General features: G+C 45.2%; 1 protein-coding gene across 1 annotated transcript; it reads left to right on the top strand.

Annotated features, from left to right (window-relative positions):
- Positions 1–7,338: 7,338 nt before the first annotated feature.
- CHRNA1 (cholinergic receptor nicotinic alpha 1 subunit) lies at positions 7,339–25,390 on the top strand. Its single transcript, XM_047770453.1, has 9 exons — positions 7,339–7,453; positions 14,265–14,410; positions 14,508–14,552; positions 15,604–15,713; positions 18,445–18,640; positions 19,135–19,372; positions 22,065–22,288; positions 23,434–23,673; positions 24,221–25,390. The coding sequence occupies exons 1-9, from the start codon at positions 7,411–7,413 to the stop codon at positions 24,350–24,352; spliced, it is 1,374 nt and encodes a 457-aa protein (XP_047626409.1). The 5' UTR covers positions 7,339–7,410; the 3' UTR covers positions 24,353–25,390.
- The last annotated feature ends 281 nt before the right edge of the window (positions 25,391–25,671 follow it).

The following is a 25,671-nucleotide window of genomic DNA, read 5'->3' as shown; positions in this document are numbered from 1 at the left end:
GGGAACCGTAAACTGTAAAATGGACCTTTGCGGGGCGGAGAACTTACCCCTCTGTCCCTGGAACACATCTGAGGCCCCTACCTCCCATGTTTCTGGTGGACCTGAGCCGCCCCATCCCCTCCGCGGTCACGTCAACGACCCACTGCTGCCACCTGCTGGCCGCTGGAAGGAGGCACTCAGCGCTGGGAACAGAACGCTTAGGCTAAAAGGCTTCTGGGAGATGCCCCAAAATATAGACACAGCCTTGAGGGTTTTCTCCAAAGACGTAAACTTGGGAGGATCCAGAACTATTCCACTGACTAAGCCACACAAGGAGGTCGACTTTTATAAAAGTACGACCCTTCATTCATGCATTGTCTATGAAGTCTGTTACAAACCAGGTACCTGAGAGGCACTGGGGTGATTGTCATCCCTCATTTTACCCCCCGAATGACAGGATCGGTGTGATCTTCTCCCCATGCACTGAACAAAGCTTTACATTTTTTCATTCTGTCGTGAAGTTATTAACCGAATGCCTACTGTGCGACAGGCTCTGGGCCAAAAGCTGAGGACACAGCAGTGAGCAAAAACAGGTGCTGTCTCTGACTCACTGGCCTGCAATCTAGCAGGAGAGACAGACATTAATCAGATAACTGCACAAATACATGTAACAGTGCACAACCGTGATAGGTATAATAGCAAGATATAACTGGGCTAAGGGAAGGCCTAACTGGCTTCAAGTGATTCTAAAATGGAGATTTGGACTATTTGATTTGTATTAAAAATATTTAAGAGTTCCCATCGTGGCTCAGCGCAATCTGACTAATATCCTTGAGGATGCAGGTGTGACCCCTGGCCTTGCCCAGTGGGTTAAGGCTCTGGTGTCGCCGTGAGCTTTGCTGTAGGTAGTAGACACAGCTCAGATCACAGCTGTGGCTGTGGTATAGGCCGGCGGCTACAGCTCTGATTTGACCCCTAGCCTGAGAACCTCCATATGCCATGGGTGCAGCCCTAAAAAGACAAACAAACAAACAAACAAAACACAGCCATTTTAAAATCTTTCCATTCTTTGACCCAGTACTTCTATGTTTAGGAGCTTATCCTAAGGCAACGATCAGAACGGTGGCCTGGTTTATTAGGATATCTATTGCATAACAGCTTATGAGAGCAAAAATAAAAATTAAGAAAATCATTCAAAGGTCCAGAGATAAGGGGTTGGTTAAACAAATTATCATACACTCAAAAAATAGTCTGTAGCCATTAAAAATGAAAATATAAAACCACATTATTTGACTAGGAACCTATTTGTTATATACTTTGTAATAATAAATATATTTATGGTTATATTAGAAAATATAGTAGTAAATCCCACTTTTGAAAACATTTTTATGGGTGTTTTCTTCCAGCTCCCTATTACACAATCAATTCTTTTTATTGTTAATGTTAGGTCATTATGACCATCGTGTAAATATGCTGTTATTTGTCCCATCCCAAAAAGGGGGCACAAAACCAAAGCATTTCTATTGACAACTTCTCCCACCAGCTATGACCTTATTTCCTTGTCATGCTTTGCAGTAAATCCCTCCCCTCTTTTTTCTTCTTTTTTTCTTTTTCTTTCTTTTTTGGGCTACTGGTGCAACTTAGGCTAGGGATCCAATCGGAGCTGCAGCTGCTGGCCCACGCCACAGCCACGCCAGTCCAAGCCGTGTCTGTGATCTACACTGCAGCTCATAGCAACGCCGGATCCCTAACCCACCCAGTGGAGCCAGGGGTCGAACCTGAGTCCTCATGGACACTAATTGGGTTCATTTCCACTGAGCCACAATGGGCGCTCTTCTTTTTTTAAGGCCTCACCCTTGGCATGCAGAAGTTCCCAGGCTAGGGGTCCAATCAGAGCTGCAGCTGCAAACTACACTGCAGCTTGCACAAACTGCCAAATCCTTAACCACTGATCCAGGCCAGGAGTCAAACCAGCATCCTCACAGAGATAATGTTGGGTCCTAAACCCACTCAGCCACAATGGGAACTCCTAACCCCTCCCCTCTTAAACCTACTCCAGTCAGCTTTTGTACATGTCAAGGTCAACAGTGGCCACCATGTTGGTAAGCCCCATGGTCATTTCCATCATCATCATAGGCCCCATCAGCAGCATTTGATGCTGTAGGCCAATTGTCTTCCTTGCAGAGCCTGGCTTCTAGAACCCCACCTTCTCTTGGATCTCTTCCTGCCTCAGTGCTTCCTCCTTCTCAGCCTTCACTGCATCTTCCTCTTCCTCCCAACTTTTCTTTCAATTGAGGTATAGTCAATTTACAAAATTATACAAGTTTCAAGTGTACAACACAGGATTCACAATTTTCAAAAGTTATACTCCATTTACAGTTATTATAAAATATTGGCTATATTCCCTATGTTGTATAATAAATCTTTGTACCTTATTTATTTTAACACAAGGTAGCTTGTTCCCCTCAATCCCCTACCCCTATCTTGTCCCTCCCCCTACTTCTTCCCACTGGTAACCACTAGTTTTTCTATCTGTGTCTGCTCTTTTTTGTTATATTTACTAGTTTGTTGTATTTTTTAGATTGCACATTCAAGTAATATCATATATTTCTCTTTATCTGACTGACTTCACTTAATATGATAATCTCAAGGTCCATCCCTGTTGCTGCAGATGGCATTATTTCATTCTTTTTTTATGGCTGAGTGGTATTCCATTGCAGATATATACCACATCTTCTTTATCCATTCATCTGCTGATGGACACTTAGGTTCCTTCCTTACCTTGGCTATTGTAAATAATGCTGCTATGAACATTAGGGTGCAGTTTTCAAATTAGTGTTTTCATTTTCTTGGATATATACCCATGACTGGAATTTCTTGATCGTATGGTAATTCTACTTTTAGTTTTTTGAGGATTTTCCATACTTCTTTTTCCACAGTGGCTGCACCAATTTACATTTCCACCAACAGTGTACAAGGTTTCCTTTTCTCCACATTGTTGCCAACATTTGTTATTTGTGGGGTTTTTTTGTTGTTGTTGTTTTGGAGGGGGGCTGGTAAGCTGCACCCACAGCACGTGGAAGTTCCCAGTCCAGGGATTGAACCTGTGCCACAGCTGCAACCCAAGCCACTGCAGTGACATACCAGATCCTTAACCCACTGGGGCACAAGAGAGCTTCAGTGGTCTTTTTGATCATCTCCATTCTGATGTGTGTGAGCAGCTATCTCATTGTGGTTTTGACATTAGTTCTCTTTTCTGCTTGTACTCATCCCTTTGATCTTATCCAGTTGTGGTTTTAAGCACCATATACCCTAGTCTAGACCTCTCCCTTAAAATCCTGACCCATAAATCCAACTGCCTACTCAGATTTCTAATAGACCCCTCAAACCAAGAGCACATGCATTTCCTCCCTTTTAACCTGCGCCATCCAAGCCTTCTTTAATTCACCTGTTGGCGCCTAAAACCTTCCAAATGCTCAAGCCCAAACCCTGCAAATCGTCTTTAATCATCATCCTCTCTTTCTTTTGCATCCAAGTCCAATCCTTTAGGAAATCTCATTAGCCTCAGTGTCAAAATACAGTTCCCAAATCCAACTACTTCTCACCGCTGCCCCCCTGCTCCCAGCATCCACTCTGGTTTCCCCCAACACCATCTTCCACCAGGATTACTGCATAGCTTTGATCTTGTCTCCCCTACAGCCTCTTGTCACCACAGGAGCCAGAATTGCCCTTTGACAACATGTGTCAGAGCATGTCACGCCTGCTCAGAACCCTGCAGAGTCTCCACATCTCACATCTCGCACAGAGTAAACATCTAGAGGGTGTGCTGCGTCCCCCACCCCTAGGGCTCCTCTAGGCGGCTCCCCATCACTCACCCTCCAGCCGGCTGGCCTCTTTGCTCTGACTTCAGCACACCAGGCCCGTTCCCCTGGGGGCCCTCTACTGCTGCTCACTCTGCCTGGAATCCTCATCCCACAGTTATCTGTGCTCCTTCAGTCTTTGCTCAAATGCGTCTTCAATAAAACACACCCTCCAACCTGGGGACCTTTATGATTGCAGTCCCCTCTCCAGTTGTCCTGATCCTCTTTACCCTGCTCTACTTTCTCCTTTTTCCATAGTCTTTTCCACCTCCTAAGATACTACTAAACAATTCACTTATTAAACATATACATTTTTTTTTTCCTTTTCATGGTTGCACCTGCAACATATGGAAGTTCCCAGGCTAGGGGTCCAATTGGAGCTGCACCTGAGGCCTACACCACAGCGAGACAATCCAAGCGGCATCTGTGACATACGCCACAGCTCATGGCAACACTGGATCCTTAACCCACTGAGTGTGCCTCAGCTACCCCTTCCAAGGGGGGGTGGGTGGGAGATTTCGCCTCTGACAGTGGTTGAGGGCTGTTTCGGAGGGGCATTAACTCTCTTGCATTTGCAGGGTATCCCTGTGTTCCCTCAGCTAAGGAATAAAAGGAAAAACCCTCAGGTGAAGGGTTGCAGGTGTGGGCAGTCAGCCGATTTCTCTGAGTCAAGGCGAAAGCCAAGGGTACGTGACTGGGCACCAAGAGAGTCTGCGAGGATTCTTTGGTTCATCTCTGACTTTGCTCTTTTGGCAGAACTCCCTTGTTCATTGCACTCAGTGGCCCTCAGGATGTGCTCCCTGCCAGGTTCTTCCTCCTCCGTGAAGTCCAAGGCTACCTGTGAGGTGAGTGGTATGGATAGCGCCCTCTGGTGGACACTGCAGGTGCTGTAGCCTTTCTGCCATGCGTTTCATTCACCCAAGGACTGAATTCAAGTCTTGAGCAACCAAAGCTTTGTAGTCTGAGTTCTTTGGCCATACAATTCCTACAGATATTTAGTAAGCTTCTAAAATACTTCTTTGCAGTCATTTTCATGTGCCAGTATGCACACCTAGGGTTCTTTATCAGACATAATTCTCAAGCCTGATTTACGTCTTTGCATCTGAACCCCTAATGCTTCTTTCTTCCCACTTAATGGAAACCATCTTGAAGCCCTCTAGGGGGGAAAATGGGCCTGAGCATAAAGCGAGCAGCCTTAAATGACTCTTAAGGCTAACCAGCTTTTGTTGCTGAAAGCCTTTTTTTCTGTGTTACCACTTACTCTTAGGGTTCAAAGCAGAAGGCTCTAGATTTCTGGGCACATTCTATTCCCTTTCAGTTTTGTTCTTGAACCAGCCACTTGTTGCTTGAGCTTGACTCTTCCTTGCACAGACTTGCTAAGCAAAGCCAATAGGAACTAACACCGACTTTGTGTTTTCCAGCCTCTTCTAGAGGCTTGTTAGATACTTTGCTCATGAAGTAATCAAGGACAATGCTTTTATTAAGTAATTTGATATTATCTTCATCTTTTCAGTCTCCAATAGCAATTTTATTGCCCTTCCTCCACTGTGCTACATATTTCAGGATCCCCAGTGCAAGGGAGTAAATTTTGTATGAATAACAATAACACTAGCTGCTGTACAAATAGGCCCAAGGATTTCAATGGCTTGACACAGTAAAAGTGTTGTCCTCTCTCATAAAATCTGGGTGATGACCATGCCAGTGGGGTGCCCTCCTCCCTCAAGTCATTCGAGAATTCAGAATGTCCACAATGAACTTCTCTGCAGAACACATACTGACTCACAGACTTTGAAAAACTTTGGTTTCCAAAGGAGAGAAGTTGGGGGGTGGAGGGGATGCACTGGGGGTTTGAGATGGAAATGCTATAAAATTGGGTTGTGATGATCCTTGTACAACTATAAATATAATCAATTCATTGAGTAATATTACAAAAAAAAAAAGAGTTCAGGATGTCCAAAGCAAAGCCCCCTACCACATGTGGTTTCCAAGGTCACCCTAAGAGTCATGTCCACGCAACCCAGTCAGTCAGAGATGAGGCTGCAATGGGAGAATGGGCTCATAAAATTTCCCTTCCATTTCATTTTCTAGAACTCGAACCATGGCTCCATCTAGATATAAGGGGCAAGGTGGCAGGAGGTATTCCTGCCTTTGCACTCACAGTGCTATGCCAAGAAGGGAGAAAACCTTTTTTTTCCCCCATAGACAGTTAGGGATCTCCCAGAATTTAAAGCAAAAAGTGTATAAATCATGCAGACTCCATCTCTCTCCACCACACTCCAAGCCCTCTCCCTAATTGTTTCCTGGACTCACAGGAATAAGGGAATTGGCCAGGATGCCGTTCTCGGGCTTGCGGTGAGGGACCTTCCTCCTTTGATTCAGGCTGAGAAGGAAGTGAGGAAGGAACAGGCTGGGCATCTTTAAATAACTGCTCTTTTCCCTGTTTTGGTGAAAAATACTTCTCAGGCTGAGCAATTACTAACTGCTGGCATTGGGGACTTTTTTAGACAAAGCAACTGAAAAGCTGAACCCCCCGTTCCCTGCTTCCCTGAGTGAGAGTAGGCAGAGGAGCGATGGAAGGAAGTAGGAGCCTGGAACAGCGCTTATGCGCTGGGACACTTTTCCCATTAATTACTTTTCACTTGAGTAACAGGACGTGGGAGGTGGGCTGTTTGCTGCAGCTAATGGGGCACCATGGGATAGGTATTGCCAATACAGAGACGGGGGTTGGAACAGCCACTCCAGGGGCCACCATAAAACCAGTTTTATGGAAGAAGCCGCCGTGCTTTAAAACCAAACCCGATCAGACATGGAATTCTCTCCAGCAGCCCTTTCAGCACCAACTACACTCTTCTCAAAGCCATTCATTCGGTCACAATGCATTTCTCAGCCAAGGGGGAAGCAAAGTGAATAAATTTTCCTTTTTGTAGAATGTGGACTTTTGTGCTTTAGGATGACCAGTGTCTCACACACACAGCTGATGATCCACTCAGACCGAGTGACCCTGATTAATCCACACAGATGAGGTTCTGCTTTACACAAAAGGGAGGGGGTTGCTCACCATTCAAAATAATTCATTCTTGGAGTTCCTGTTGTGGCACAGTGGTTAACAAATCCGACTAGGAACCATGAGGTTGCGGGTTCGATCCCTGGCCTTGCTCAGTGGGTTAAGGATCCAGGATTGCTGTGGCTGTGGCATAGGCTGGCAATTACAGGTCCTCATTCATTCTCTAGCTTGGAAACTCCCATGTGCCGCCAGTGTGGCCCTAAAAAGACAAAAAAAAAATTGGTTTTACTTTAAATTAAGACTGGATTCATGGTGCTTTTAAAACACAGTGCAGTTCACACTCAACTTGTCAAAGGTACAGCAGTTATGTGAAGGGAACACCCTGTGGTAATGTAAGGACCTCAGCCCCTGGCTCCAGGGCTCCGGGCAGTCCAGCTGTCACAGCTACAAACAGGTGGTGTAAAACAATAGCTCGGCTGAGCCAACTCACTTTCCAAACCCTCCAGCAGCCAAGTGTCCGGCCAGAGTGTCAGCGAGCAGCACAGGCCACCACTTCGCCACCAGCTCATGGAGCCCCCGGCACTCCTCCTGTTCCTCAGCCTCTGCTCAGGTAAGGGCCAGGGCTGGGGGCGCTCCTTTGAGGCTAAAGCACTAGAAGCCCCCAAACCAGAGTCTTGCATCTTTGATGGGAACACAAAATTGCAGGGCTTCCCCAGCCTGAGGTGGCTTTGTCAGTTTCTCACCGATGTTGGTTTGACTGGGTTTGTGGATAAAGGTTCTTAGTTGGGGTTATTTGGTCAAATTTGGAGCTGCCTGATCAAGAGCTACAATGTAGACATGCAAGTCTCTCCCTTCATCAGACCGGCATCCAAGTCACTCATATGATTAGATTCAGCACCTAGGAGCTGTGGTCGTATTTGACCAATTATAAAGACCTAGAATGGCAACTTAAAATCACAAGCAAAATGGTTCAGAAATCCTTTTATGGCTCTAGGAGAATTCTGAAAATGAAGTCAATTGATTGACAGCTCCACATGCCGGAGGGAGAAACTTATTCATGACTGTAACTAAATGCTCTCCATGAGAGCTGAAATATTTTCTTTTCTGAAGTTAAAAAGTCCATAGGAATGCATTCCTGCCTACCTTTTTTTTTTTTTTTTTTTTAAAAAAAAGGACATGACTGTGTGTAGGTTTGGCTTTGAATTGAAACCATAAAACCTTGGGCAGCCCTTGACCTGCATTCAACTCTGAAATGTGTCACAACACAGCAGCTGAAACCCTAGCCTGAATCCCAAACTTCCGGTAAGGGGAAATAGATGGATTGCTTCATGTAAAAGTTTACTGGTGATATCAGCACAACTGAGAAACAAGGCGGCTGATGTCCTGTGGATTTCTCTTCTCTGATATTGCTCTGACAAACACAGGTCTTCCGGGCGAAAGCAGTGAAGAGCTTTATTATTAATGTTTTTTCAATAACAGAGTTGAGGGGAATAGCCTAAACTCTGATAAATTATATCCTGTGGGATTTGGACTGGATCCAACCGACACTGGCCTGGTGGTGATGATGGTGTGTGTAGGGTATGTGAGTGTATGTGTGAGTGTGTGTGTGTTGTGTTCATAAACAGTATACTCAATAGATATTCTTGAGTGATATATTTACATGTAAAAATCCTTAAGAGATCTCTTAGGACACCAAAGACCTCCAAAAATGCATGTTTAGATATTTTTACAGTATGTGATATGTATTTAGATCAAGCCTAGGGTTCTCTGGTGTCTTTTCATATAGATGGTTCACAGAAGTTTTGAGCGAGTGAAGCAATCCAATATCTTTAGTTATTTACTATAAGGAAATAGAACCTAAAGACATGAGCTGACCTGCCTGAAGTCACTTAATTTATAGACTTTGGAATGTGATCAGACTCCATTTGTGATATGCACAGTCAGAAAACACAGCCCGAAATTGCAAAGGTAGCAAGATTGAGATAAGAATTACCCAAGGTGACTATTAACAGGACAGAAGTCCTTTTGCCCAACCCACGAGGCTGTTCCCCGCATAAAAATTCAGACTGAACCATTATGGTACAAAAGAACACTTTGAAATTGTGGCTGGGTTCCCCTACTTGGAATCAGTCCTTTGTGGGCAAAATTCTCATTCGCATCAGGGAATGTTAGCTTAACACATAAAGATCCCTGTCCTATGGCCATAGCACTTTCATTGCAACCTGCCTCTCTCTTCCAGCTCAGAAATCCCAAGCACTTCATTGCCACCTTTCTTGTGGCATGTTACTTTCCAACTCGTTCACAGCTATGTACATAAATGACAGGTGTCAATGTCCATGAGGGTAGAAGGACAGGATTTGTGTCAGATTCACATTTGAAAACCTTAAAGAAACTTTGTTCTTAAAACAAACTTTGCACACAGCCAATGTTCAGCAACTATGTGAGTGAGTTATCACCATCTGAATAAGGATAACCAACATGATTTTGCTGAAAAGGGAGACTTTGACATTGTTTATGTTTTTGTCTATATGGTTGTTAATTTACATCCTGCCTTTTAAAAAAGTATTTTCTGTGATTTATTGAATCCATGAAGAACTGGTCCAACTCTGCAGACCATATTAGAGTTGGGAACAAAATCCTAGAATTCTGACTTCAAGTCCTATAAGTTTTTGACCACTCTACCTGGCTTTGGGGAGGAAAAAAGGAAAGGATACCTATACACATGATGGAATACTACTCAGCCGTTAAAAAGAACAAAATAATGCCATTTGCAGCAACATGGATGGAACTAGAGACTCTCATACTAAGTGAAGTAAGTCAGAAGAAGAAAGACAAATACCATATGATGTCATTTATATCTGGAATCTAATATGTGGCACAAATGAACCTTTCTACAAAAAAAGAAACTGACTGATGCACTTGGAGAACAGACTTGTGGTTGCCAAGGGGGAGGGAGTGGGATGGACTGAGAGTTTGGGGTTAGCAGAGGCAAACTATTGCATTTGGAATGGATAAGCAATGAGATCCTGCTGTATAACACAGGGAACTATATCTAGTTACTTATGATGGAACATGATGGGGAAAATGTGAGAAAAAGAATATATATATATGTGTGTATGCGTGAATATATATATATATATATATATATATATATATATATATATATATATGAATGACTGGGTCACTTTTCTGTATAGCAGAAATTGACAGAACATTGTAAATCAATCATAACAGAAAAAAATAAAAACCTTAAAAAAAAAAGAAAAGCATACCAAGGAACATGATCTAAGGAGTGGAGACCTCCGAAATTCCTCACAGAAGGCATGAGGCCCCCTGTCCTTGGCAGGGTGGAGAGGAGGAAGTGCATGTCCCTGGAATGCTGACCATGCCTGGGTCCCCAGTCCTCTTTTCTCCCCCTTGGACTGTAGGGTTGACCTGCATAGTTTTCCTGCTACTTGATGCTGACCATCTGCTCTGTCCATTGCATTCTTGTATGTTCTTTCTGTCAAACATAAACCACCACTTAAAAAATAAGCAACCCAAGGCAATGCAGCCAAAGCAATAACCTCCAACCTGGTGGCCAAGCCACTCAGTGATCCATCCCAGTCTCCCCTGCTCCACTGCAGGCTGGGGGTGGGGGGGGCCCGGGATCGACAAGGCAGGGGGTCAGAGGATGGCTGCATCCCAGGAGCTCAGTGCGGTGACCACAAAAAGTGGGGCTCTTTGGACAACATGATCCCCCAAGCATCCTCAGATGCAGGTGGTTTGGGAGAAATGCCCCATGAACGCTCTGTATGGATACTTTAGGGTTCAGAAAATTTGGGAAACTAGAAATGAAGAGGGAAGCTAGGTAAGGGGTTCCATACATCGAGTCCAGGAAGGTCATAATGAAGACATTTGAGCTTCAAAAATCTGAATGGACACGATACCTTTGGCTTTAGGGAGGTGGTAAAAACGCAGCCCTGGGATCAGACTGCCCCCGTTTATAATCCCCACCTCTGACTAGCTGGGAGCTGGGAATACACTGCTCAGCTCTCTGGACCTCAGTTTTCCATTTGTAAAGTAGGAGGAAAGACATACCTCACAGGATTTTTATAAGGATTCAATAAGGCAAATAAGTGCCTTTAATAAAGCTCTGCAGACTAATGAAAACACATATTTTGGGAAGATGAAAATGTTTCTGCTTATTGCATAGCATTGGTAATTTCAAGCTGATCTGAGGTTCTGGATGAGCAAAAGTGGTTCAGAGCATGGGTTTAAATCCTGGCTCTACCATTTATGAAATCTGGACCTCAATGTCCTCAACTGTAGAGTGAGGACAAAGATAGTACACACCACGCCCAGTATAAGGATGGAAAGGGTTAGTGTATATAAAGCATGTAGAAGAGTGTCTAGCACAAAACAAGTCAGATGTGGTATTATTATTATTAATTATTATTTGGGGATTTTTATGGCCGCATCTACAAAACATGGAAGCTCCTGGACCAGGGATTGAATCCAAGCTACAACTACAACCTATGCCTTTGCTGCAGCAACACCAGATTGTCTAACCCACTGCTCCAGGTCAGGGATTGAACCTGCACCTCCCCAGTGACCCAAACCACTATGGTCAGATTCTTAACCCACTGGGCTACAGTGGGAACTCCTATTTATTATTTTTAATGATGAATAAAAATAGAAAATGGTATTACATTTTGCTTAATATTTTGTTGACAAATCCTTCCACACTTAGGATCCAAGGAGAAAAATAATAAAGGAAAAGTAATAACCTGCCTTAGAGGTGATCCATTAACACTACTGGGAAAAAAAAGGGAAAGCATTTCACTTGCTTCCTTTTTAAAGTTGTATTGGCCCAGGGAAAAGGTGTGGTGGTTTCAGCAATAACCTGCGGAAAGGGGAGCTCTGGTTACAGGAATCCGGGCAAATGGATTGTGTGTCTGCTTCCTCTCCCAGCCCTGGGCAGGCAATCCCCAACCCACGGCAGGCTTGAATTACAGAGATCCTTCATAAAGCGTCTGCTGGAATTTGGAACACATTTTCTAATAGGAATAATAGTGCAAGTAGTTGTACAATTTCCAGGACAGCCCACAGCACACTCACAATATTAGCAGTGGATGCGGGGGCACGGCGCAGAATGACAGGCTCTAACCTGGGCTCTGCCCTTGCCACTTGACCTCAGACAAGCCTGCCCACCTCTCAGACTCTCAGGTGAGAAGGCCTGCCTGCCTGCCTGAGTGCAGGCTGATGAGGGTCACACAACACTGGACATAAAGAGGCTGCTGCCTCGGAGAGGACTGGTTGATACTGCCCTTCATCCTGAAGGAAAGTGTAATAAAGATTCCTTGGAATCATTCATGCTCCGAAGAGGACCCTCAAACCCAGGTCAGCAGACCACATGCTTTTCACTTTTATTTTAACAACTTAATTGGGACATGGACCCATCAACAGGGATTTTTTTTTTTAATTATGGTAAAAATACATAAGTGTATAAGATTGGGGAGTTCCCGTCGTGGCGCAGTGGTTAACGAATCCAACTAGGAACCATGAGGTTGCGGGTTCGGTTCCTACCCTTGCTCAGTGGGTTAAGGATCCGGCATTGCCGTGAGCTGTGGTGTAGATTGCAGACGCGGCTCGGGTCCTGCATTGCTGTGGCTCTGGCGTAGGCCAGAGGCTACAGCTCCGATTCGACCCCTAGCCTGGGAACCTCCATATGCCACGGGAGCGGCCCTAGAAATGGCAAAAAAGAAAAAAAGAAAAAGAAAAAGTGCCTAAGATTTACCATGCTAAAATAGACACTACAATTTTTTTTCATTTCTTTCTTTTCTTCTTTTTTTTTTTAGGGCCACACACGCGGCATATGGAAGTTCCCAGGGTAGGGGTCCAATTGGAGCTGTAGCCGCTGGCCTACACCACAGCCATGCTAACACCAGATCCAAGCCGCGTCTGCAACCTACGCTCCAGCTCCCAGCAATGCTGGATTCTTAGCCCACTGAGCAAGGCCAGGGATTGAACCTGAGTCTTCGTGGACACTAGTCGGGTTTGTTACCACTGAGCCAGGATGGGAACTCCAGACATTTCACAATGCTAAAGTGCACAACCCATGGCATTGGGAATATTCACAATGTTATAGAACCATCATCACTGTCTTATTCCAGAACTTTTCATCACCCTAGAAGGAAATCCTGGGCCCGTTAACAGTCACTCTCCATGCCCCTGTCCCCACAGTAGCTAGTAACCACTAATCTACTCTGAGTCTCTAGGGATTTACTTATTCTGGATATTTCATATAAATGGAGTCATACAATACGTGCCTTCATGTATCTGACTTCTTTCATTTAGCATAATGTTTTGAAGGGTCATCCATGTTGTGTCATGCATCAGAAATTCATTCCTTTTTTTATGAATGAACAATACTCAGATTTCCCCTCATGGCTCAGTGGATTAAGAACCCGACATAGTGTCCATGAGGATGTGGCTGTGATCATTGGCCTTGCTCAGTGGGTTAAGGATCTGACATTTCCACAAGTTGCAGATTGCAGATGCAGTTTGGATCTGGTATTGCTGTGACTGCGGTTGTAGGCCGGCAGCTACAGCTCTGATTCGACCTCAGCCCAGGAACTTCCACATGCTGCAGGTGCGGCTGTAAAAAGAAAAAAAATAATAATAATATTCAACCATATAGATACACCATATTTTATTTATTCATTCATCCATCCGTGGGCACTTGCCTTGTTTCCACCACTTAGCTATTATAAATAGTGCTGTTATGAACATTCATGTACAAATTTTTGTGCGAACAGTTCTTCAGGGGACATACCCAGGAATGGCTTTGCTAGGTCATACGGTAACTGTGTGTAATGAGCATGAGAAACCACCAAACTGTTCTCCACAGTGGCTGCGCCATTTACCTTTTCACCAGCAACATATGAGGGTTCCGGTTTCTCTACAAACACACCAATATTCATCATTTTCAATATTGTTACTTATGGATTAACATCCCAGTGTGTGTGAACCAGCCTCAGTGTGGGGCTGCTCATGGCATTGTCAGCTCCGAGGCCAGCCAACCCGAGATTTCATTGCATCCTGAGCAGATTCTGAAATACCAAAACTGGCTTTGTGTGGCCCTTTCTTCTTGTGCATGCATGTTCCTAGCAAACCTGACTCACCCAGGGGCTGCAATAAGGAATGTCATCTGTCCAAAGTATGAGTGTTATGATAATCTGGTGTGCCCCACTGGGAAGGGACCACACCAGCAGCTGTGCTTGGAAAGGAACGCAAGACCATAATAGCTACCTTGGGGAGCCCTTCAACAGGGGGGCCTGCGTGCCTTCCATTAGCTGGCCATGCCTCATTACGCACACCAGTGTATGCGGAGGGTGGGGAGCAGACTCTGTCAGTGAGTGTGTCATTTGCTGTCTCAGCTGGCCTGGTCCTGGGCTCCGAACATGAGACCCGTCTGGTGGCAAAGCTCTTTGAAGATTACAACAGCGTGGTGCGGCCCGTGGAAGACCACCGCCAGGCCGTGGAGGTCACAGTGGGCCTGCAGCTGATACAGCTCATCAACGTGGTGAGACAAGAGCATTCCAGGCTCCCCACAGCACCCACACCTGTCACCTCAGAGCATCCTCTCCCCTAAAGATGGGGTCTTATTTTTTTTTTTTCAGGATGAAGTAAATCAGATCGTGACAACCAATGTTCGTCTGAAACAGGTAATTCAGGTGGATGACTGTGATTGCGTTGTTTTTATTCACCCTGAAATTTAACCTGGGCCCAAAGGAAATCAATGCGGGAAATAGGGAAAAGTACCAAAATGTGGAAAGCAGATATTTTGGGTCAGTGGGATTATGGATCATGTTTGGTGTTCATTTTTTGACTCTGTGCCTTTTCCGTGTGTATTAGTTTTCTAGGGCTGCTGGGACAGAGTCACAATTAAACAGCTTAAACAACAGAAATTTATTGTCTCACAGTTTTTGAGGCCAAACATCCAAAATTAAGGGGTTGGCAGAACTGGTTCCCTCTGAGGGTTGTGAGGGAAAGTCTGCTGCAGGCCTCTCTCCTTTTCTTAGAGTTTGCTGTCTTCACGTTCACATAACTTTCTTCCTAAATATCTATCTGTCTTCAAATTTCCCCTTCTTATAAGGACACCAGTCTTATTGAATTAGGGCCCACCTTAATGACCTCATCTGAACTTGATTACCTCTGTAAAAACCCTATCTCCCAGTAAGGTCACGTTCTGAGGGACTGTGGGCTCAGACTTCATATTAACTTGGGGGAGACACATCTCCATGGTGTCCTCCAAATGTGCTGCATTGGGAGTAGGCTACTTTCATAATGTAGGAAAAATATAATACTTTTTCCAAAATGATGCTGTCTGCTTGAGGACACTATTCACAAAAGGGTCAGTCTCCTTTCCTTAGGTGGGCCGTGCACAGGTAGATCTGCCACCACTTGGTGTCAGGACTTGAGTCTACCTTTGTTTGATCATCTTCATAATGGGGTCAGTAATCACTCAGTACTCATAGGATCATTATGAGGACTAAATGATGAAAATGGGTAAAATGCTTAGACCAGTGCCTGCACATAGTCTGTGCTATGTAAGCGTCAGCTCTTCCTGCTGGCTGAATTCTGAATCAAACTTTTCTTACTAGAGCACAATTTCTGGCAATATCTGAACCACCATGCCCATCAGAGCTCTTGAGAACCCTAGATTTTTAAAAAATGTTTTTAGTTTTTTCGCTGACTACAGGTCTTCATTTCTAGCAATGGGTGGATTACAACCTAAAATGGAATCCGGACGACTACGGTGGCGTGAAAAAAATTCACATTCCTTCGGAAAAGATCTGGCACCCAGACTTCGTGCTTTATAACAAGTAAGCAGAACAGAGAGGATGGGCAGGTGGACATTCCTGGGGCAGGTGGAGCCCAAGCACCCAAACGGAAGGGCTGCCACTCTCGGTATGCGTCTCACCACTGTTCACATTAAATAACCCTTAAAAACCAAGAGCCAAGTTGACATGCTAGGGGTGCCATATGGTGTCTCATGTTATGAATAGAAACAATTATCGGAGCCAAATTGAATCAGGGCTGTGGGGTAGGGGACATTTAATCCCCGAGAGCTCCTGAAGGGTAGATGGCAACTATCCAAGGAAACCAAACGTCATATAATTGAGTTCCTTGGAATTAAATGTCCTTCCAACCAATAGGTCTGAACCTCCCAGGGTTGTTATTCATCACATCCGCCTGGCCTCCCAAGACGCGACGTGCTGCTGACGGCCCGGGATGCCTATGTAGCCCATCCGCTGGGCTCTGTGACAGGCTGCACGTTGTGAAATTATAATGTGATTCAAGACGCTCTGGTTTAATGACACCTTCATTATCATACGCCCTTCATTTGTCAGGGAATGCTCATTGCAAAGAGCATCCTTCCCAGGCAGGAGCATTCGACACCAGCCTAGAGGATTTGCGGTCTGACTTTCTGCAGCACGTGTCTGGGGCGAGCCGGCCATGTGTTCTCGAAGACTCACCAGGGAGGTGGCCAGGGCTGGGGAAAGGAAATGGGACCTTTAAGGCAACCCTCCCCAACTTCGATTTTCTATAACATATTTTTCAGTTATACCTGGGATTCAAGCTAGAGCTGAAATAGCCAATCATTTGTATAAGCTTTTGAATAGGTATGATGATAGGGCAGCATGTCTATCTCTTAGAGTTAAGTTTCTCTTTCACTTAGAATCTGAGGGAAGCAATTAAAGTCCTCTGGTCCTTTTGATAAGCTCACTCAGAGAGACCCTCTTCAGGAAGAGAACCCTGTTTTCTCTGCTTATAAGGAGAGACATAGCCCATCCTTTCCCTCTGCTCTGTTGGGAGGGTCCGAAGTTGCATAGTTTTCTGGGTAGAGCTTCTTCTTATTCCCAAGGAAAGATCCATGGGAAGAAAATCTCTGGATCTATGAAGTGAGGCACAATATATACCACCTGTCACTGAAAGCCCACCAAAGCAGACCCCACCCACTTTTCAGCAGCTATTGTTGTGCCCTGTTTTCTGCCAAGGCCCTAGGGCACAAGCTGTTTGGGGACAAGTGGAAGGCCCACTGAACATGATCTGCTGAAGTAATATGTTATTTTTTAATACCTACCACATTGCTTTTTTTTTTTTTTTGTCTGTTTTTAGGGCCTCACCTGAGGCATATGGAGCTTCCCAGGCTAGGGGTCGAATTGGAGCTGTAGCTGCCAGCCTATGCCACAGCCACAGCAACACCGGATGTGAGTCTCATCTGCAACCTACACCACAGCTCACGGCAATGCCGGATCCTTAACCCACTGAGCGAGGCCAGGGATCGAACCTGCACCCTCATGGTTCCTAGTTGGATTCGTTAACCACTGAGCCACGAGGGGTACTCCTGATTTTTTTTTTTTTAAGTAGGAATTATTGCCAATGCTTGAAAATGAGGAAATACTTTAAGATCTGAATTTTTAGCCTCTCTAGAAAAATTCAACGTTCAAAAACATGGAAATTTTGGATTAAAAAATCTAGATTACCAGCCTCTGAGGAAGGATCTAATATCAGGCAACAAAGAGCCTTTGCTGCCCTGCAGACAACATGGCAGAGCTGAGTGCCACCTGCCTCAGAGGAGAGAGGGGCTCCTCTCCCCTTCCACCCCCACTCTGCCTTCCTTGCCTTCCTGGCCCTGGAGGCATCTGAGTTTGTGACCCCACCCCTGGGGTATAAATAGTTCTTTAAAAGGTAAAAGACCCCTTCCTTAACCTACTTGTCACAATAATGAACCACAAGCCATGTTTTTATTTAAAATTTCTGGGTTTTTCCCAATTAAAACTTTTTTATTATAGTTGATTTATAATGTTGTCAATTTCTCCAATTAACTTTTAAAGTCTGTCAGAGAGGGGATAGATGGAGATTAACATTAAATAGATGGAAATACTGCTGAGGACTGGGAAGAAAACGTCTGGGATGCAGTGGATCAGTGCTACTTGTTATTTCTTTAAAACTAGATTCTCAGGTTCTTCCCCAGATAGCTCCCTAATTCAGCACTTAGCTGGTGCTTAGGAATCTATATTTTATTTGTTTAAATTGAAGTATGGTTGATTGGCAATATTGTGTTAGTCTCAGGTGTATAGCATAGGGTTTCAGGTTTTTTTGCAGATTATATTCCATTATAGCTTATTACGAGATATACGGTATAATTCCTTGTGCTATATGGAAAATCCTTGTTGCTTATCTCTTTTAAGTATAGTAGTTTGTATCTAATACAATTAATTTGTTCCTTCCTCTTCCCTCTCCTCTTTGGTAACCGTAAGTTTTTTTTTTTCCATGTCTGCGAGTCTGTTTCTCTTTTGTATAGAGGTTCAATTGTATTATTTTTTAGATCCAGGAATCTGTAGTTTAAACAAGCATCCCAGTGATCCTTATTATCAGACAAATCTGGAAAACACTGCCATAGATAAAAAGCAAAGCGATGCAGCCTGAAAGCAAGCTTCTATAATTAGCACCTGAATAATTAACAGCTGTCTCCTGTTAACGTCCCCAAGCAGAATTGAAGGCTCATCTGTCACTTGGAGCCATGTTCTTCTTTTATCCCAATTGTAGTGCAGATGGTGACTTTGCCATTGTCAAGTTCACCAAAGTGCTCCTGGACTACACTGGCCACATCACGTGGACACCGCCTGCCATCTTTAAAAGCTATTGTGAGATCATTGTCACCCACTTTCCATTTGATGAACAGAACTGCAGCATGAAATTGGGCACATGGACCTACGATGGTTCCGTGGTGGCCATCAACCCGGTAGGTGGTGACCTCCTGTGAGGAGGCTGGATTCAGGCAAAGCGTGACCCAGGTCTCCAACTCCACCCCTCAATAATCATAGGTTATCAGCACCCATGAGAACTTGGGGGAATCATTTAGTTTGATGGCCCCCAGTTGCTTGTGAAGGTTCTTGATGCACTGCATAAGAGAACCACCTGGGGCTTAAATAATTCCTATGCCCAGGCTCAGGCCCAAGATTTCTGATCCATTCAGCCTGGGGTGGAACTAGGGGAACAATGAATTTTAAAGTTCCTGGGCGACTTTAATGTATAGGCAACATGGAGAATCCCAGAGTCCAAATCCCGTTATTTTAGAGGAAACGAATCTAAGACCCCAAAGCAGAGGGTACCCAGGGTCCCTCCTGCGTATGTGACAGGGCTGGAACCAATTGCCCTGACACAGCTGATTAGGAAACCCTGTGCCTCCTCAGGGTGATGAGGCTGGGATTTCAAAATTTCATCCCCTCTTTTCAGGAAAGCGATCAGCCAGACCTGAGCAACTTCATGGAGAGTGGGGAATGGGTGATCAAGGAGTCCCGGGGCTGGAAGCACCGCGTGCTCTACGCCTGCTGCCCCTCCACCCCCTACCTGGACATCACCTACCACTTCGTCATGCAGCGCCTGCCCCTCTACTTTATCGTCAATGTCATCATCCCCTGCCTGCTCTTCTCCTTCTTGACCGGCCTGGTGTTCTACCTGCCCACGGACTCAGGTGGGTGCCGTTGCCATGGCTACTGCTGATGCGAAGGCTGCTGTTCTGAGGGAAAGCCAAAGATAACCAGAGCTAATCAACAAACAAAGGCAGACAGACCCAAATCATTACCCCTGGGATGATGCAGGTACCGAGTGGCTGTGTGCTGTGGTGAAGTTACAGCTGGCACAGACTGCAGGCAGAGGGTCAAATGCGACCCTGAAGATGCACAGACACAACTCAGGCTAGTTAAGTGAATAACCACCACCACCTGTTTGCTGAATACCTGCTGCATGCCCCAGAATGTGCTGGGTAAGGCGTGAGTCCCAGGCACCCCTCAGGCCCCTTCCCCATGAAGTCACTTGCTCTATAGGACTAGTATGACTAGTCCAGGCCTTGCCCCTTTTGCCCATGGCTTGCCACTTGAAAATAGCTCTTACGTATCTCTTTTCCAGAAGGCAGTATCTGCACACACAAGACCATACTTCCCAACATCAACAAACAAAGGCAAATGGGAATTCTTTCTCTGACATCAGCCCAGACAACTTACTAACCTCCTACTGAGTAATCACATTGTGATGTAATTTTACCCAACACCAACAATCTACAGAAAAGGGGGGAAAGGGACCACACAGGCCTGCCAGCAAGTCACTGCTCTTAAAAAAAAAAAAAAAAATGTGTGGCAGGAGTTCCCATCATGGCACAGTGGAAACGAATCCAACTAGGAACCATGAGGTTGTGGGTTCAATCCCTGGCTTCGCCTGGTGGGTTAAAGATCTGGCATTGCTGTGAGCTGTAGTGTAGGCCTCAGATGTGGCTTGTATCCCACATTGCTGTGGCTGTGGCGTAGGCCAGCATCTGTACCCCCTAGCCTGGGACCCTCCATATGCTGCAAGTGCGGCCCAAGCAAAAAAAAAGAATGGATGGCAGACAAGTAGGGAAAAAAAAGATGGTATATACAGTCCTCAAACTTATGACAGGTACGAATTTTATTAAAATGCAAAAAAATTTAAAAAAACCTGCAAAAGTCAAAATCCAACTTTCCAACATGGAAAAAAAAAAAAAACTTATGCATTCACCTACTCAACACATACCTATTGAACAACTGATATGTGGCAGGGAGACGGCAGAGAATATGGCAGAATTTGCCCCATGGAACATATGTTCTAGGGATTGTATATGTTCTTAAACAAATGATCACACACAAAATGTTTTTTTCCAACTTTCTAATCAAATGAAGCTTCTTAAAGTGAAAAGGAAAACACTAAACAGGGTGATATGGAAACTAATCGGAGTTTCTATAAATAGTAAATAATTGATGCTTGAAAGCATTTAGAAAAGAGAGACTGCTTGATAAATGTTAGCTATTACTAAACAAGAAATTTTTGGTACCCTGGTCAATATTTTCTGCTTTTAATTCTTTTTTACTTTTGAAGATTTTCCTACCCACCAGGTAGAACTGAAAATTTCTCATTTGCATCTGCTCTGTATCTTGTGTGTATTCTTAGCATCTAGAAGCATCCAGAATGGGCAAAGCTCCCCACTGGAAAGCAGGGCTGCACGAGGGTTTTCTAGGCCACAAACAGCAAGACCAGCCCAAGGAAAGTCCCTCATAAAGGCTCTCTACTGCATCTGAGCTGGTCTGTCCCCACAAAATATCTCAATGCCATTCGCCCCTGGCTTTCTTGTTTACTTGTCCAACCAAGACACCATCTGGGATTTGTTCACCCTGAAGTTACGGGACCTAGAGAAGCATCTCAGGGGAAGGGGAACCCCTCCATCCCTTAATATGGGAGACAAAATCAAAACAAGAAAAAATCCAGATCATCCTCTTAGATGAAGATGAGAAAGTGAGGCATGTGAAGTCATTGATTTTGTCCTTTCTCAGCTTTGGTCTTTGCAGCTCACTCTCACAAAGAGAAAACTACATGTGTACCTCTGGGCTGCCCATCCACCTGCTGAGTAACAAGTAGGCCAGGCTGCAGTTCGGTTTTGTGAGGGTTTAAGACATCCTGCTGCAGACAAAAAAAAAACAAAAAAACAAAAAACAAAAAAACAACTGCCGTCTGGGGTCCATCTTGCTGCCCAGAAACTTTCTGGGTTCCCTGGGTGCCACCAAGAAACAGTATTTAGGGGCAGGAGATGAAGTAGCACTTCCTGCTGGGCAGCCTCTAGTGGAGACACCTGCCATTTGCCATTGTCAGCAGAATTAAGGCACCAAGGTCTCATAGGAAATTCTGCTGAACAAATTCCACAGAACGAGGCTTTGGGAACGTGCTGGTCACATTCCTCTCACCTCTGGGTTCTGGGTTTTTTTTTCTGGGGCTGCCATCACAAAGGACCACAGACTGGGGGTCAAACAACAGACATTTATTTTTTCACAGTTCTGGAGGCCGGGAGTCTGAGATCAAGGTATCATCAGGGTTGGTTTCCCCTGAGGCCTCTCGCCTTGGCTTGTGGATGAGCATTTTCTCCGTGTCCCCACTGAGCTTCCCTCTGCATGTGTCTGCGACCTAAGCTCCTCCTCTGATAAGGACACCAGTCATACTGGATGAAGGCACTCTAAGACCTCATCTTAAATACCTTTTTAGGGGCCCTGTCTCTAAATACCATCCCCAAGGGGCTGGGACTTGGGGCTTCCACATATAAATTTGGGGAGAGCAGCAGTTCGGCCCCTAACAGGTGGCTTCTTGTATTTCTCCATTTTGTCCAGGGGAGAAGATGACCCTGAGCATCTCGGTCCTGCTGTCCTTGACCGTGTTCCTTCTGGTCATCGTGGAGCTGATCCCATCCACCTCCAGCGCCGTGCCCCTGATTGGGAAGTACATGCTGTTCACCATGGTCTTTGTCATCGCATCCATCATCATCACTGTCATTGTCATCAACACGCACCACCGCTCCCCCAGCACCCACGTCATGCCCGAGTGGGTGCGGAAGGTGAGTGAGCAAGGTCCTGCCCACCTTGCACAGGGTGGCCGCTCCCCCGGGGGCATCTGCCGGTCCCCCCTTCCGTGCCGTATGGCCTCCTCACTCACCCTGCTGGACACTGACAGAACAGGAAGTTCTCTCTGGGCTGCAGCGGGTTTGGGCGAGAAACTTTCTTTGGCCTCTTGCTGGGGATAAATAACTCATGCAGCCTCCCCGGGAGGCTAGGGGAGATGAGAAAACCAGCGTTAACAAAGCCCACTCCAAACGACACCTTCAAGAATCTCGTTGATTAGAGAAGATGAATTAGTCACTGTCTTTTTATTCAAAGGCAGTGAAATCTTGAGATGGCCAGTTGTACGTCTTGTGGTTTGTGAACAGACTGCTTATTTGTTGCTCATCGGCTGAGACCAGAATAAGGGCTAGAGATGGAGGGGGAAGCTTGATGAAAGACTGTCAAAAAGTTGTAGTGGTCTCAAACACTTATATCACTGAATTTTTACATGTGTTAACATTTGAAAAATGTCAGTTCTTTTATACATCTTCCCAGAGACACTAACGTCCAGAGTCTTTTGTGCACAATGCAAAAGATTTGTCATGAATTGATAGAAAAACCACAGCTTGCAATGTATTCTTTTGGGAGGAGAAACAGCCTCGGTTTCTTCAAAGACGGTTAGGTGACTCCTGGCAATATCTACGCTGCATTTCTTCAAGAACAAGGCATAAAAGAAAACAGTCTGTTTTGTGGCGCTAGAACCTTATACATTTTTAGCAGGAAGAGCCCATTCTTTAACGTTTTGATCATGAGAACACAGGCCTTTGAAAGATGCAGGTGCCTAGGGGGCGCGGGGCGGGGGCGGGGGGCGTCTGGAGGCTTAAGCGTCTTTGGTTTCAATCACTGCATCAGGCTCCCTCCAGTGGCGAAATGCTGGCATTACAGAATTAGCTCTGTCAGCCTTAGTAATTTGACAGGTCACAGGATTAGCTTAGGAAGGAAACTTTGAGAAAGTCTAGTATAGCCCTTTTGGTTTAGGGGCAGAGAGGCTGAGGCCCAGAGACACTAAATGACTTGCCTAAAGTCATTGATATTTCAAAGTCAGGGTTCGATGCTTGCCCTGCTGACAATAATTCCCATCCATGGCTTTCTTTTTTGTTAGGTTTTTATTGATACCATCCCAAATATCATGTTCTTCTCCACGATGAAAAGACCATCCAGAGAAAAACAAGACAAAAAGATTTTCACAGAAGACATTGATATTTCTGACATCTCTGGGAAGCCAGGGCCTCCACCCATGGGTTTCCACTCTCCTCTGATCAAACACCCCGAGGTGAAAAGTGCCATCGAGGGCATCAAATACATCGCAGAGACCATGAAGTCAGACCAGGAGTCCAACAACGTAAGCTCTGTGGCTTGAAAGCTGCACCTGTAGATTTAACTGTTCGCTCGCTTGCTTGCTTTCATAGCCACACTTGCAGCATATGGAAGTTCCAGGGATTAAATCTGAGCTGCAACTGTGACCTATGCCACTGTGGCAATGTTGGGCCCTTTTAACCCACTGCACTGGGCCTGGGATTGAACCGGCATCTCCACAGTGACCCGAGCTGCCGTAGTTGGATTCTTAACCCACTGTGCCACAGCAGGAACTCCTAGGTTTAAATGGTCAAATGCTTGAGCACAGATGGATGGGTTTGGCTTGATGGGTAGTTGGCATTCAAGGGGCAGCTACTGGACATAAGATGTGCCTGGTGACCACCTCTAGGCCATCTTTACAAGTCACTGCCTTGTGATAAAGAGGTGCCAAAGAGATGAAGATCACAATGCCAGCAGAGGAATGAGGAGGGCTTCGAGATCTACAGATTGAAGGGCCTCTAGGTGGTGGGCAGGACGAACGCTGTGAGTCTATGACCATTGTCAGGAAAACCTAACGCATTCTTCTCTCCCAGGCGGCCGAGGAATGGAAGTACGTTGCAATGGTGATGGACCACATTCTCCTCGGGGTCTTCATGCTCGTCTGCATCATCGGAACCCTGGCTGTGTTTGCAGGTCGGCTCATTGAATTAAATCAGCAGGGATGAGCGGAAAGCTGCGCTGAGATCTGTCTACTTGGATACACACTCACTTATCAAATATTTAATTTTCTGTATTTATTATTCATGACAGAGATTTATGTTTACATAAGGTTATGGCCTCAAAGTGTTTTCACATCGCTTCTCCCTGCACTCCTGCTGGGCTGCCTGGAGAGTGAACTCCTTGCAGTAAATGAAAATGGATGGCTGTAAGAAGTGTTCATTTCCAGGAGTGTCTGGAAGTTTGGCCCAGAATAATTGAGGTTTTCTGTTGGTTTGAGTTTTTTTTTTTTTAATATTATTTTAAGCAAAGAGTATAGCCTTGATTTAAAAGTCAGTTTTATACCTACTAAAAAAGCCCCATCTACTAAATCCCAAAAAGATAAAGTCTTTGACTTGGAGAGAAAGAAAGCAATAGAAAGACAAGAGGAAAATTCTGGAATGGCTCCCCAAATGCAAGCTGCCTCAAAAAACTCATGATTTAAGGCAGAATTGAGAGGTGAGGGAATTGAGAGGTGAGGGAATGACTTCCTGTCTAACGCAGCACCTGAGTTTGATGCCAGTGGTTTGAGGGGAAGGAGGTCCCAACCTGTACTGCGTGTGGGGGCCAGGCACTGTGGGCATCCTCTCACGCATGTGGTTTTATTCACCCTCATAAATCTTAAAAGTGTCTCCATTTTACAAATGAGAAAATGGAACTTGGGGGAGGTTAAGTTTATTGCCCAAACTACCAAGTAGAATTGACATTTGAGCCCAAACCTTGTGGGTTCAAAGCAGCTCTGGGCTGGGTCAGTCCATCTGCTCACTTGCCCTTTGGATCCACCCTGGCTCCATCTGGGCCATTTGGTGACCCTGCTCAGTGTTTTTGAGAGGGTCGGTCTTTGTGTCCGCGTTCTCACTGCCTACCCAATTAAACTACCTGCCTCTTCCCCCAGTCCATATCCCAGTCCTCTTTGGGGTTCCTGTTCTATACATGAAATCAGAACTGTGTGTCTAGTAGTTCCTGTCATGGTGCAGCGGAAATGAATCTGACTAGGAACCATGAGGTTTCGGGTTCGGTCCCTGGCCTCACTCAGTGGGTTAAGGATCCGGCGTTGCCGTGAGCTGTGGTGTAGGTCACAGACACGGCTTGGATCTGGCATGGCTGTGGCTGTGGCGTAGGCCGGTGGCAACAGCTCCAATTAGACCCCTAGCCTTGGAACCTCCATATGCTGTGGGTGCAGCCCTAGAAAAAAGACAAAAAAGACAAAAAAAAAGTGTCTATATCATCACTATTTCTAAAATTCTGGATGAGCGAGTGGGAGGGAAAATGATTTCCTCTCTCCATA

The sequence above is a fragment of the Phacochoerus africanus genome, chromosome 3 (genome assembly GCF_016906955.1).
Source record: "Phacochoerus africanus isolate WHEZ1 chromosome 3, ROS_Pafr_v1, whole genome shotgun sequence".
Lineage (NCBI taxonomy): Eukaryota > Metazoa > Chordata > Mammalia > Artiodactyla > Suidae > Phacochoerus > Phacochoerus africanus.
This window is presented reverse-complemented; position numbering and strand designations above follow the sequence as displayed.

What these genes read in the sequence shown, in the direction of transcription:
- CHRNA1 (XM_047770453.1), top strand. Translation starts at nt 7,411, where the DNA reads ATGGAGCCCCCGGCACTCCTCCTGTTCCTCAGCCTCTGCTCAG. An exon ending in TGATACAGCTCATCAACGTG is followed by an intron (nt 14,411 to 14,507) that starts GTGAGACAAGAG and finishes TTTTTTTTTCAG; the next exon opens with GATGAAGTAAATCAGATCGT. An exon ending in GACTTCGTGCTTTATAACAA is followed by an intron (nt 15,714 to 18,444) that starts GTAAGCAGAACA and finishes TCCCAATTGTAG; the next exon opens with TGCAGATGGTGACTTTGCCA.